Source organism: Onychostruthus taczanowskii, unplaced genomic scaffold (assembly GCF_017590055.1).
Source record: "Onychostruthus taczanowskii isolate IOZ18803 unplaced genomic scaffold, ASM1759005v1 scaffold5, whole genome shotgun sequence".
NCBI classification, from domain to species: Eukaryota; Metazoa; Chordata; class Aves; order Passeriformes; family Passeridae; genus Onychostruthus; species Onychostruthus taczanowskii.
The window spans coordinates 18,848,703-18,863,398 of NW_024502568.1; the positions used below are offsets into that span (position 1 = coordinate 18,848,703).

General features: G+C 55.1%; 1 protein-coding gene across 1 annotated transcript in view; it reads right to left on the reverse strand.

The window, feature by feature from the left end:
* TCERG1L (transcription elongation regulator 1 like) overlaps nt 1–3,919 on the reverse strand; it is a 156,217-nt gene extending 152,298 nt beyond the window's left edge. Inside the window, exon 1 of the mRNA XM_041415572.1 lies at nt 3,654–3,919. Within this exon, the coding sequence (XP_041271506.1) occupies nt 3,654–3,919 (266 nt within the window). The remainder of the gene's footprint in view (nt 1–3,653) is intronic.
* Between the last annotated feature and the right edge of the window lie 10,777 nt (nt 3,920–14,696).

Sequence of the window (14,696 nt, forward strand, 5' to 3'; positions counted from 1 at the left end):
CTCACTCCAGGCTCCTCCAGGATCCCTGCTGCCCCGGTCCCTCCCTGCACGGCAGAACTGGGGCTGGGCCATAGAGGGGCACGGGCAGCAGGAGATGAGCCCAGGGCCAGCTCGGGGAGGTTGAACCCGAGCTGAGAGTCACAGCCCGTCCTGACAGGGCACAGAAGGGACAGATGTCCCTGTGCCCACTGCTGGCTCCGAGTGGCTCAGGGTAATTGCTGATAAAAGCCCGGCAGGGCTCCCCCCACTCCCAGGCCTGAGGCCCCTCGGGCCAGGGCTGCTGGGGGACACAGTTCAGCTTTTCCTGGGAGCAGGGTTCCAGCAGCCTGTGGCAGGCTGTGGACACCTGAGCCCCCCACAAGGAGAAGCACACGGGGGGAGCTGCAGGCCGGGGGCCCAGGCCCTGCCTCTGCTCCCCAGCAGTGCCCGGCCTGCCTCAGCCCCCCGTGCGGCCCGGGCCCGGCTCTGCTCCCACAAACGCTCCCAGGCTGGGCTGAGCTGCACCCTGGCTGGGAATGAACGTTCTGAGTGTGCTGCACGAGTACCCCAGCAGCTGAGCCCTGAGGAGGGGTCTGCCCAGCTGAGACAAGCCCCCCACCCCTCACAGGGCAGCAGCGAGGTCAGACGCCCGTCCCCGCCGAGGGGGTGTCCAGCCTGTCCCTGTCCCTGTCCCTGTCCCTGTCCCAGCAGCCTCGCTGGGTTCATGGAACCACTGACTGGGATGGGCTGGAGGGGACCCCAAATCCCACCCATTCCCCCCCTGCCATGGCAGGGACACCTTCCCCTGTCCCAGGTGCTCCCAGCCCCAGTGTCCAGCCTGGCCTTGGGCACTGCCAGGGATCCAGGGGCAGCCACAGCTGCTCTGGGCACCCTGTGCCAGGGCTGCCCACCCTCACAGGGATGGATTTTTTCCCAAAATCCAACCCAAATCCCAACCCAAATCAACCCTCCTCCAGTTAAAACTATAACTCCTGGCACTGCTTTGGACAGAAACTGCTCTGAAGTTCCTGGGTTTGCCCCCAGCTGTGACACTTCCCATCCCACAGCCACTGTTCTGATTACCAATGTCACCTTAATTTCTCTTTCAAAACACAAGTCTCTCTTGCTTGGGGATATTTCAAGATTGCCTTCAATAAATATGAATGCAAATTTATTCCTTCATGATTTGTCATTCACTGCATTACCACTGCCATGGAGCAAGAGAGACCTTCATCTCCAAACTCCTTGATAGGGATTTCTCCAAAGACAGATTCTTGATCTCCCGGTACACCTTTTTGGCTTTTATAAAATAAATGCATCAAAGAAGATATTATTCGGGCTTGTTTGATGTTCAGTGAGAAGTCATCCCCATCATGGGATGATACGAGCTACCAACCTGCCTCCTCAGTCAAAAAGAGGAATTCAACCCTCCTTCCTGGCAACCCTTTAAAAATGGATTTTCAGAGCAGCAAAGGCCAGCAGGACCCTTTGCAGCACGCAGGGACTTCACCACAGGGGCTCCCTGCTCGCAGCTGGCAGAGACTCCTTCCTTCCCTTGACTCCCTGCTCCTGTCCAAGGCACCTGCCAAGCCCTGCCCTGCCAGGGAGGGACGTGCCACTGCAGCCACCCCTGGCATCGCTCTCCTCTCCAGCCAAGCCCCTCTGACACTGAACACAGCCCCAAAACAGCCCAGGGCAGGGGCCAGCCTTGCCTGCCCTTACCTACAGCACTGCTTCTCCGGTTTGCCCAAGCTGAAGGAAATGTCAGGATTTTTGTTATCTGATCCAGCTGAAGCTGTGTGCTGAGATCCAGGATAACGCTGACATTCAGGATGCCACGAGATGTCACTTCTGCTCGTGTTCAACAGGCTTTCTGAAGATAATCTGCTGTTTCTAAGGGGCTGAGGAGGGTTTGCCTTTTGGCTGGAGACAAGGCAGGAGGGAACCCCTGAAGAAAGGCACACTTCTGCACTAAAGCCCTCATGAATATTAATGGGGCCAACACAAAAGGAGCTGCAGCATTAATATGAGCAGCATGATAAAACAGACTTGAGCTTGTGACATGTTCAATCTCTCATTTAATTTTTATAGGAGTTGATTAAGATGCCTTTGCTTGAATTTTTATACTGTTTACTATAAAACATTATCATTTTCTTCAAAATCTATCGAGACAGACAAACCACACATTTGCCAAGCTGTTAAATAAATAGTATTAAATCAACAATACCCAGGGTCCCCAAATGCGAGTCATTTCCATGTATATTGATTTTTGTTCCATTTGCTGCAATAAAAGTTTTGTCTCTAAGCAGAAGGCAAAAAAAGCCAACTATTTTATCGGATTGTTCTGGTTTTAATTCTTGAAATAAAGTTGCTTTGCAGTCCCTGTGTGGGGCAAACTGGCCCTAAGTGCTCTGAGAGAGCTGGGGGATTCAGAGCTGGACAGCACCCAGCCCCAGAGACAGCAGGGCAGGCCAGGAAGGCAAAAAGGAGCAAATCCCCCAAGAAACAGGCTGGGAGAGCTGGGGGTGCTCACCTGGAGAGGAGAAGGTGTGGGGAGCCCTCCCAGAACCTTCCAGGGGATCACAGGGACCTTCACAGGAACTGATGGGACGAGGAGCAAAGGGCACAGAGGGAAAGGGGGGAGATTTAGCTGGATACAGGGATCTCCAGTGTTTGCCACACTCAGTGACATCCCAAACTCCACATTTTAGCAGTCTAATTCTGGCACAGCAGATCTGCAGCACATTTTACAAGAGGCACAGAGTGTAACTCAGCACAGGAAGCAGCACCAAAGCTGTGAAAGAGGAAGGAAAGCACAAACTCTGAGAGGATAAACTGGGAATTAGCTCCCAGGGCCAAGGAGTGGGCAAGTGGCAGCAGGGGCGAGCTCGCCCTTCCCAGCAGGAAGCACAGCAGCTGCTCTGCACCAGAGCAGTTATTTTGTATAATTTTTCCTAACAAAATAATTCCATCAAAATACAGATTCAACATAAATCAGATAAATCAGCACAAAGTAAGATTACACAGAAAGCACAGAGTCTGTTCTAAATACAAAGAAATTACAAAAAAAAAAAATTACTCGGCTGTATAAAAGGTATTTTTATACCTCCAAAAGCCAAGTTTTCAAAACACATTTTTGTCTGGGAAAGAAGTGCAATCCCCACTTCTTTCAGATTTATACCTGACAGAGAACAAACCCCCCACTCCCAGAGCTGGGCTTGCCACAGAGCTTCTCTTTAAATGGGTTAAAGCCCTGGGGTGCTCTCAGACACTCGTGTGTGACTGTGACGCATGAAAGCTGCTGAACACGGAATGGGAAGAGAGTTTTAGAGCAACAAAGTTCACCTTGTTAAAAATGCACTCCCTGCAGAGGCTTCCACATCCCCCATCCATCACCATGTCAGGCCCTGGCAGTCTGGGACTGCTCAGTCAGGAGCAGGGGGAACGGGGGGGAACAGGAGCCCAGACTGCTCCTCAGAGCAAAACCAACTCCAACAGCCTCAGCAGCCAGCGAGGCTCTGGGAACAGCCCCAGGAAAGGGCTCCCACAGAATTCTCCAAAGCATGGCTTTGTGTCTGTGTCCACAGCCACGTCACCCACGTCCACATTATCCACATCACCCACATCCACACCACAGCCACATCATCTACACCCACATTATCCACATCACCCACATCCACATTATCCACATCATCCACATCCACACCACAGCCACATCATCTACACCCACATTATCCACATCATCCATATCCACATCCATATCCATATCCACATCCATATCCATATCCACATCCATATCCATATCCACATCCATATCCATATCCACATCCATATCCACATCCACATCCACATTATCCACATCACCCACATCCACATCCATATCCACATCCATATCCACATCATCTACACCCACATCATCCATGTCCACATCCACACCCATATCACCCACAGCCACCTTATCCACATCATCTACACCTACACTCACATCGCATCCATATCCACATCCACACCCATATCCACATCATCCACATCCATATCCATATCCCCATCCACATCCACATCCACAGCCCCATCATCCATATCCACATCCCCAGCCACATCATCCATATCCCCATCTACACTCACATCACAGCCACATCATCCACATCCATATCCATATCCCCATCCACATCCACATCCACAGCCCCATCATCCATATCCACATCCCCAGCCACATCATCCATATCCCCATCTACACTCACATCACAGCCACATCATCCACATCCATATCCATATCCCCATCCACATCCACATCCACAGCCCCATCATCCATATCCACATCCCCAGCCACATCATCCATATCCACATCCCCAGCCACATCATCCATATCCACATCCACAGCCACATCATCCATATCCACATCTACACTCACATCACAGCCACATCATCCACATCCACATCCATATCCATATCCCTCCTCACACCACATCATCCACACCCACACCACACCCACATCAGACCACCCACCCCCACACACCCCCACACACGCCCACCCCTGCCCCTCTCACCCAGCTGCTCCCAGCTCCCTTGCCCAGAGCATCACTGAGCTCCCAAAGGCTCCACCAGCTCTCAGACTTGATCCAAACCCACTGCAGCTGCTTCCTGGCAGCTCATCCCAGTGCACCACCCCTCAGGCAGCCCGAGCTGCGGCCCTGGCCCCAGCACCCCTCCCTGCTTCCAGCCTGCAGGCAGAGCTGAGCAGAGCCCACCCCCCTGCAGCTGAACCCCTCCAGCAGCACTGCAGGTACAGCCCCGCTGCAGCCCCACTTAGCCTGAGGATTGCACAGGCCTTGAAGAGGTCTCATGGTGGGGAATAACCAGATTAGGGCACGGTGATTGGCAGCACAGCAGCAGGAGCAAAGGGACCACTGAGAAATTTCTAACTCCTTACCTGCTCAGAGCCCTGTGCAGGAAAGTGTGCTGAATCCAGAGAGAATGTCAGTGATTACTGCTGGCTCCAAGCAAACCCTCTCTAAATCCAGGGCAGAAAACTGCCTCACCTGAACCTGGCAGCAGGGTGGTGCCTCTCCTCTGGCCCCTGCGGTGAATTGCTGATATTTTCTGTGCCACAGACGGGTTTCCTGCCTGTTCTCACCCTCTGTGCGAGCGTTCCACGTTTCAGGAATAGCCTGCTTGGAAAAGGTGCCAGAAAGTTCCCTGCTCCTCACTGTGACAGCACCAGGAAGCATCACAAGGCTCAGTTCTGTTCTGTTTGCCTGGGTTCATTTCACAGATTGTCAGGGGAGCTGCAAGAGCTGAGCTGCTGCAGGAAAGAGCTCCCGGCCAGAGGGACAGAGGGACAGCCCCAAAATCCCCCCGTGACAGCCCTAAAGCTGCACAGCCCGCCCCAAAACGTCCTGGGGGGCTTTGGGCAGGGGCAGGTGCTGGGGTGTGTGAGGAAGAGCGAGAGGAAGAGCAGGGGGCTGTGGAGGGGTGGCTGTGCCAGGGGCCTGTGCCCGTGACAGCCATGAATCATTCCCTGCGCTGGCAGCAGGGATGGCAAAGCTGATTTAAAATCTGGGGGAAACGGCCAAAAAGCAGCAAAGTGTAAATGAACAGAAGGTGCCCGGGGTGTGAGCTGTGCCAGGGCCCCACAGGCTGTGCAGGGATGGAGCTGAGCCAGGCTGGGCTGCACACCCTGCCCTGGGTGCCCACCCCTCTGATCCCACCCAGTCCTGACCCTCCCAGGGGCTCGGACCCCAAATTCTCCAGCTGTGGCATGGGGCAGCCCCAGACCCCTCTGTTGCTCAGGCCTGTGTGGTTTTCAAACTGCATTTCACAGAACTGTTCAGGCTGGAAAAGGCTCTGAGCCCATCAGGCCCAACCACCCCAGCCCTGCCACAGCCACCACTGCCCCCTGTCCCCAGGTGCCACCTCCACAGGGCTGTGAAACCCCCCAGGGATGGGCACCCCAGCCCTTTCCATGGGGAATTTTCCCAATGCTCCCCCTAAACCTCCCCTGGCACGCTTTGAGGCTGTTTCTCTTGTCCTGTCACTATTTCCCTGTTACCTGGCAGAGACCCCAGCCCCACCTGGCTGCACCCCCTGCCACTGCTCCTTCCTCACCCCACATCCAGAGGCACCAGCTGGGATGCCAAGGTGTCAGAGCAGAAGGACCAGCCCCTTCCCCTCTCCCCACAGGCACCAAAGCTCATGTGCAGCTTTTCAGGGCAAGAACAGCATGGGGATAATGAGGTTTTAAGTAGGCACCGTGGTTTATTACAAATTTCTCTTTACTCATAAAATGTCCCACTAGTAATATTCCTGTCTGAAGGAGAGAATGAAATATCAAATTAAGATCCAAATACTTCAGTACAGCCTAACCACTTTGACAAAGGGATCTGATATAATTCATTCCTCTTTTAATAAAATGAAGTGAGTCTTTTAATAACACTGGATCATTCCATCAGACAGGCTGGATATCCTGAGGTGTTGTGACAGGCTTTGATGTCTGTCAGCACTAGAACTTCACTTGTAATACATGAAGTTTGGGGATTGATTTGAAGCTGGGGGGTGAGAGGGGAGGAGGCAGGGATGGGAAACACCTCTGGGTGGGCTGCGCAGGGCCTCCCCCTCGGGCACAGGAGCACCACAAAAGGTGAACAGAAATGCCATTAATTCACAGTGATGTCCCACGGCCCTTGTGGCATCACGGTGGGAGCCCAGCAGGGTCAGAGGATGAGGCAGGGATGAGCTCACCAGCAGTGATAAAGTCCAGAAAGAATCAAAACCTGCTCCTTCCCCGTGGCTGGGGAAACGAGCACGTCGCGTGTGAGCAGCTGGGGGGGCTCTGAGCCTTCTGACCTGCCCCGTGCCTGTGCCTGCCTCCACAATGCTCTGAGCCCCCAGGAGCTGGAGGTCTCTGCAGAGATGGCAGCTGGCACCCTGCAGGCAGGCGAGCTGCTGTGCTCCCCCTCCACAGGTACAAACACCTTGAACGAGGGAAACCCTCTCAGTTACTCCACAGCAGCTTCGTGTGGAGAGAAGGAATTGTGGTTTAGGACCTGTCAGCTCCTCAGCTGACTCCTTTCCTCCCTGCTCTGTGAAGAAGCCCCCGGGCTGGGAGCTGAACCCCTTGCAGCAGCCCCGGAGGGAGGAGCAGAGGCTGGGGAATCCTGTGTGACACCATTTACTCCACAGAAAGCAGCAGTAATTACCCAGAGGACACAGCCACCTCGTTACTCACCCGACTCTCTCTCTATTTGCCATTGCACGGTTCCCCTGCTTCATTTTGTCATGTACAATAATTGCAGAGGAGTGGGAAATGGCCCTTCCATCCCCCTGGCACTCTCAGCCCCTGCTGATGCCTCTCACGAGGCTGCTCAAGGAGAATGAGGATTCAGGCCCAGGCTGCAAATTCACCTGTGGGCAGAGGGGCCACCTGAGACCAGCTGTGACTGCAGCTTTTTATTATACTCCATACTTTTTTAATAGTTCATCATGCATGAGATAAAAAATTATTGTTATTTTCATGTGCAGCCCAAAGAGCAAGGGGAGAAGGGCTGTTGGCCTCTGCAGCAGCTGTTCCCAGGGAGGAATAAAACCCTGATTTGCCTCCTGGGAACACTTCCAAGAGCAACAGCAGCTCAGAGAAAGCACTGAGCTGAGCCCAGGAGGGTGAGCACGCCGACCACAGCTGGGACAGAGGTTTTATTTTACTGCTCTCATTTTCCAAGGCATGGAAGGATCACACCTGAAGGGACACCGTGCTAAGAACAGTGCCACAGCCCTTTTTTCCTGGGGTTTCATTGGTTCTTCCCCTTCGCTGGGTTTCACAGGAGTTTTTCACTGCTCCCCTCTCTGCTGAGCCTCATCCTTCCCACCAGGTGCATTTGGTCACTGATGAGCCCTGCCCAGGCTGGATCATTCCACTCCATCCCTCCAGGGAGGACAAAGCCCCTCCTGGACAGCAAGGCAGGGACTGTTCTGCAGAGGCAGGAACAGGAAAACCCAAGTGTGTGGCTGTAGGGCAGGGACAGGCAGAGCAGTCAGCACTCCTGGCTCGATGGGAAGCTCACCCTGCAGCCCTGAGCCTTCACCTGCCCTGCCCAGCTCCCTCCTCTGACAGGGGCAGTGGCTCACAGCCTGTCCTGAGTAATCAGTATTACTCAGAATGAGCATTCAGTAATCCTGACCCGAGTAAGGATGTCTGCCTCACAGGTCACTGGAAATCCCCAAGCACACTCAGTGCTCCCAGCGGCACCAGGAGGCTCAGGTGGGATGGTGGGAGAGTTTCCTCCCCACTCCCAGCGGCACCAGGAGGCTCAGGTGGGATGGTGGGAGAGTTTCCTCCCCACAGGGTGGTCAGGCCTGCAGGGGAGGTGCTGAGTGCCCACCCTGGAGCTGCTCAGGAAATGGGCAGGTGCTCTCACACCTGGCAGGAAACATTTCCCCCCTCACAGCTCCAATCCTGGGCAGTGGATTTTGGAGAATTCCAGCCTCTCCTGCCCCTCCTGGGGGCTCTCCCCGGCACCCTGCACTCCCTTGCCCCCATTAGCACATGCAGGCACTTTCCTGGGGCTGCCTGCAGTATCCTGCTCTTCTGCACGGCTGCCTGCCTTATTGAGGAAGTGTGAGAGGAGAATTACTCTCCTAGCACTCCACAGAGCCTGCAGGGTTAAGCCCTCCCCTGGGTAAATGCTCTTATGAGATGCAGAGTAAATACTGCGAGGATTAGACACAAAATGCCTCTCAGCTTTGAAAACCAACAGGAGCCCAGATCAGCCATAACCACGCTGGGCTGCTGAGTCCTCAGGTTTAACCAAGCACTCTCCCACAGGAAATGATTTCTAGGAATGAGGCTTTGTCCAAATGTTCCTTGCTTATGAGAGGAATGAGCTTTTCATCTGAATAAGCAGCCTTGGTGCTGCTCAGTGAGATCACCTCGTGCACTGGGAGTGCCCAGGGACTGGGGCTCAGCACAGACTGGGGGGTGGGAGATCATTCCAGTAATGGAAAAGGATGAGGGGGAGTTCTGTTCCTGCGTTGAGCTCCTGCTTTTTTCCTGCTGGAAACCTCTCTGAGCAAATCCAACCCTTATCCAACCATGGAATCACAGAATCCTGGACTGGTTTGGGTTGGGAGGGACCTCAAATGCCACCCAGTGCCACCCCTGCCATGGCAGGGACACCTTCCCCTGTCCCAGGTGCTCCCAGCTGGAGCTTGGGCACTGCCAGGGATCCAGGGGCAGCCCCAGCTGCTCTGGGCACCCTGTGCCAGGGTCTGCCCACCCTGCCAGGGAACAATTCCCAATTCCCAATCTCCCACCCATCCCTGCCCTCTGGCAGTGGGACCCATTCCCTGTGTCTGTCCCTCCATCCCTGTCCCCAGTCCCTCTCCAGCTCTCCCGTGGCCCCTTCAGGCGCTGTGAGGCCACTCTGGGGTCACCCCAACCTTCTCCTCTGCAGGTGAGCCCCCCCAGCTCTCCCAGCAGAGCTGCTCCATCCTCTGATCATTTGGTGCCTCCTGTGCCTGGCTCCAGCAGCTCCAGGTCCCTGCTGTGCTGGCCCAGGGCTGGACTCCATCGGCCAAGCTCTCAAAAGAGAACCCAGGAACATTTAAAGTCCTCTTCTCAAAACACCATTTCCCTTCCCTGCCTATGGGCTGCCCAAAGGGGACAATCCCCAGATGTGAACGAGGGCTCCGAGGTACCAACCACAAACACTGCTCACAAGCAGCTCCCACAGGGCTGAGGAGGGGGAGGCAGAGCCTCTGCACAGCCCCAGGCCTTGGTTTCCTTCCCTGCCATAAATGCCTTTGGTCCCTTTTAAAGCCACGTCCTCTTGGGTGTCCAAGTGCACGTGGGGACATCCAGGAACAGCAGGAACTGGTCTCAGCTGCTCCGTGGCCTGAAATCCCTGACATTTATGAACTCTTTGGTTTCTCTTTGGCTTTTTAAAAGCCTGGGAATAAATTGCCAGCAAGGCAGTGCTGAGCAATCAGCAGCAGCAAGAACCCTTGACTTTCAGAGCAGAGATTAATGTATGTGCCCCTTAGCTGGAAATTGCCCTTCTGACCAATTTTCTGTGGCTATTTTTTCACTGCTATATTGTCTTTTTCTGAGGATGTAGGAGTCTTTCCTCATTATTTTAAGAACTCTTATAATAAATTGATCTGGAGTCCCAAGGAATAAAACCTTACTTGAACAAAAGCCTGCTCCCCTGGGACAGCAGCAAAGGGGAGGTTTTGCCATCTAACAAATGGGAGAATAAAGGCAGATTTTACATTCTGATTGAGCACATGTTGCTGGAAGGGGGCTCAGTGTTATCTTCCTTCTACAGTATTTGTAGTTTTTTCGTTTGAGAATAAGAAACGAAAAATGGAATGTATGCAATAGAATTTGATATTAAGCTAAACACAGGTGCCATGCATTTATTTGCATAATTACTATTCTGTGTAGTAAAACATCTAATCAGCAGAATTTCTCTAAATAAAATGGCAAAAGCACTCCTACAAAGAGCAGGAAGGAAAAGTTCCAAAGGCTGGTTTTTAAAATCAGCTGAAACTCAGCCTTTCTTTAAGTTTCCAAAGGCACTTTGGCATTTGTCATTGTTTTCCTGTGGAGGGGTTTGAGGCACCGAGCCAGAGCAGCTGGGCCCTGCAGCCCAGGGCGTGGGGAGCACACTGCTCCCAGCCCTGCACCCACTTCAGAGCCCCTGGAGGCGAGGGAGCGAGGGAGTGTCCCCAAAGAAATGTCCCTGGGGAAATGTCCATGAGGAAATGTCCCCAAGGAAATGTCCCCGAGGAAATGTCCCCGAGGAAATGTCCCTGGGGAAATGTCCCTGGGGAAATGTCCCTGAGGAAATGTCCCTGAGGAAATGTGCCCAAAGAAATGTCCCCGAGGAAATGTCCCCGAGGAAATGTCCCTGGGGAAATGTCCCTGGGGAAATGTCCCTGAGGAAATGTCCCTGGAGAAATGTCCCTGGGGAAATGACCCTGAGGAAATGTCCCTGGAGAAATGTCCCCGAGGAAATGTCCCTGAGGAAATGTCCCCGAGGAAATGTCCCTGAGGAAATGTCCCTGGGGAAATGTCCCCAGGGAAATGTCCCTGAGGAAATGTCCCCAAAGAAATGCCCCCAAAGAAATGTCCGCAAAGAAATGTCCCTGGGGAAATGACCACAAAGAAATGTCCCCAAGGAAATGTCCCTGAGGAAATGTCCCTGAGGACATGTCCCCGAGGAAATGACCCTGAGGAAATGTCCCCAAGGAAATGCCCCCAAGTAAACGTCCCCAGCCCGGAGCTGGGTCTCCTCTGGAGCTGCCCTTCAGCTTCACCCGGCCGTGCCTGAGCCCCCATGGCTGCTGGTGCTGTTCCCGTGGCACTGGACAGAAAGGAATTCTCCACTGGGGCTTTTTGGCTCATTGGTTAGTTGGTTAGGGGTTTTGTTTCTTTGTTTTTCTGGGTTTTTTTTGTTTGGGTGGGGTTTTTTTGGTTGTTGTTTTTGTTTTGGGTTGGGGGTTTTTTTGTTTGTTTTTGTTTGTTGTTATTTTTTGAGTTTGTTTGTGAGGTTTTTTCTTTGTTTTGTGTTTTGTTTGTGTTTTTTGTTTGTTTATTTTCTTGCCAGGCCCTTGCAGTGTGCGCATCACTGTCAAACCCATCCCACCGGGGTGACCCAGCACTGGGCAGAGCCCCGGCACAGGAGGGGCTGGGAGCTGCTCCCAGCCTCCTGGGATCCCTCTGAGATGCAAACAGAGCTGAAGGACCATCTGCAGCACCAACTGCTCGGGAGGGAAACTCGGGTGAGCTCCCTGACAGCAAATCTGCAATAAATCTGCAATAAATGTGTAACAAATCTGTGGGAGATTTCCAGTGCTCCGCCGGGCTGGGTCAGCTCAGGAGCCCGGGGCTGAGGGTCCCCAGGTGCCCCGGGCTGGGAGCAGAGCCAGGTTTCATTGCCAGGGTGTGTGGAGCAGTTCTGGAGGCTGGACAGAGCATCCTGCACCCCACACCAGGAGGGGGCTGCGTGGGGAGCCCCCCTGCTCTGCAGGGTATGGGGAATTCTGCAGGGAATCCTGCACACTACAGGGAATCCTGCACCCCACAGAGGGAATACAGCACCCTACAGGGAATCCTGCACCCCAAACAGGGAATCTTGTACCCTACAGGGAATCCTGTACCCTACAGGGAATCCTGCACACTACAGGGAATCCTGCACCCCAAACAGGGAATCCTGCACCCTACAGGGAATCCTGCACCCCACAGAGGGAATCCTGCACCCCAAACAGGGAATCCTGTACCCTACAGGGAATCCTGAACCCCAAAAAGGGAATCCTGCATCCTACAGGGAATCCTGCGCCCCACAGAGGGAATCCTGCACCCCACAGAGGGAATCCTGCGCCCCACAGAGGGAATCCTGCACCCCACAGAGGGAATCCTGCGCCCCACAGAGGGAATCCTGCACCCCACAGAGGGAATCCTGCGCCCCACAGAGGGAATCCTGCACCCCACAGAGGGAATCCTGCGCCCCACAGAGGGAATCCTGCACCCCACAGAGGGAATCCTGCGCCCCACAGAGGGAATCCTGCACCCCACAGAGGGAATCCTGCGCCCCACAGAGGGAATCCTGCACCCCACAGAGGGAATCCTGCGCCCCACAGAGGGAATCCTGCACCCCACAGAGGGAATCCTGCGCCCCACAGAGGGAATCCTGCACCCCACAGAGGGAATCCTGCGCCCCACAGAGGGAATCCTGCACCCCACAGAGGGAATCCTGCGCCCCACAGAGGGAATCCTGCACCCCACAGAGGGAATCCTGCGCCCCACAGAGGGAATCCTGCACCCCACAGAGGGAATCCTGCGCCCCACAGAGGGAATCCTGCACCCCACAGAGGGAATCCTGCGCCCCACAGAGGGAATCCTGCACCCCACAGAGGGAATCCTGCGCCCCACAGAGGGAATCCTGCACCCCACAGAGGGAATCCTGCGCCCCACAGAGGGAATCCTGCACCCCACAGAGGGAATCCTGCGCCCCACAGAGGGAATCCTGCACCCCACAGAGGGAATCCTGCGCCCCACAGAGGGAATCCTGCACCCCACAGAGGGAATCCTGCGCCCCACAGAGGGAATCCTGCACCCCACAGAGGGAATCCTGCGCCCCACAGAGGGAATCCTGCACCCCACAGAGGGAATCCTGCGCCCCACAGAGGGAATCCTGCACCCCACAGAGGGAATCCTGCGCCCCACAGAGGGAATCCTGCACCCCACAGAGGGAATCCTGCGCCCCACAGAGGGAATCCTGCACCCCACAGAGGGAATCCTGCGCCCCACAGAGGGAATCCTGCACCCCACAGAGGGAATCCTGCGCCCCACAGAGGGAATCCTGCACCCCACAGAGGGAATCCTGCGCCCCACAGAGGGAATCCTGCACCCCACAGAGGGAATCCTGCGCCCCACAGAGGGAATCCTGCACCCCACAGAGGGAATCCTGCGCCCCACAGAGGGAATCCTGCACCCCACAGAGGGAATCCTGCGCCCCACAGAGGGAATCCTGCACCCCACAGAGGGAATCCTGCGCCCCACAGAGGGAATCCTGCACCCCACAGAGGGAATCCTGCGCCCCACAGAGGGAATCCTGCACCCCACAGAGGGAATCCTGCGCCCCACAGAGGGAATCCTGCACCCCACAGAGGGAATCCTGCGCCCCACAGAGGGAATCCTGCACCCCACAGAGGGAATCCTGCGCCCCACAGAGGGAATCCTGCACCCCACAGAGGGAATCCTGCGCCCCACAGAGGGAATCCTGCACCCCACAGAGGGAATCCTGCGCCCCACAGAGGGAATCCTGCACCCCACAGAGGGAATCCTGCGCCCCACAGAGGGAATCCTGCACCCCACAGAGGGAATCCTGCGCCCCACAGAGGGAATCCTGCACCCCACAGAGGGAATCCTGCACCCCAAACAGGGAATCCTGCACCCTACAGGGAATCCTGCACCCCGCACGGGGAGCTCTGGCTGCTCCCAAAGCCCTGCTGGGAGCTGGCTGCTGGCTGCTGGAGCAGGGCTGGCACTGGGGCAGGCCAGGGGGCTCCAGAGCCTGGGCAGGTCCTGGGGTGACCCCGGTGGGTCAGGGACCCCAGCTCGGCCAGCCCCAGCTGCCAGGGCTCTGGAAGAGGGGGTGCTGAGGTTTTCCTGGCTCAGGGTCCCATTCCAGGACAAACTCATGAGTTGAACCACAAGTTCAGTGTTCTGCGAGAGAAGAAACAAAACCACCGAGGGCTCGAGATGGAGGAAACATCCTCACTTTAATTAACCCAAAAAATAGGGCAGCCACACTCCCACTGACATTCCTTTTTCAGATCTTTTATCCACCAGCGTTGCTCAGCTATTTTTATCCTCAGGATGCAAAGGCAACACTGGAGGTGCAAAGTGGATGGGCAGGGATGGGTAATTTATACAAATAGCAGGGGAACAAGAGCGAGTGCTCACACCGGGGAGAAAAATCTGCCGTGCTCCTCTCACAATCACCTCCTTGCCTTCTCCCCACTGCCACGGAGCCCCTGCATCCTCGGCAGAGAGGGGCAGGAAGGAGAAGGATGGACGTGCCACTGCAGGAGAGGCTCTGCACGGGGACAGCGTGAAGAACAGCCCGGCCTGCACAGGAGACTCGGCTTTGCTCAGCCTGCAGAAGGGATCGGGCAAGGAGGGATAAACCAAGAGCCTTGCGGTGGTTTTTTTTTTT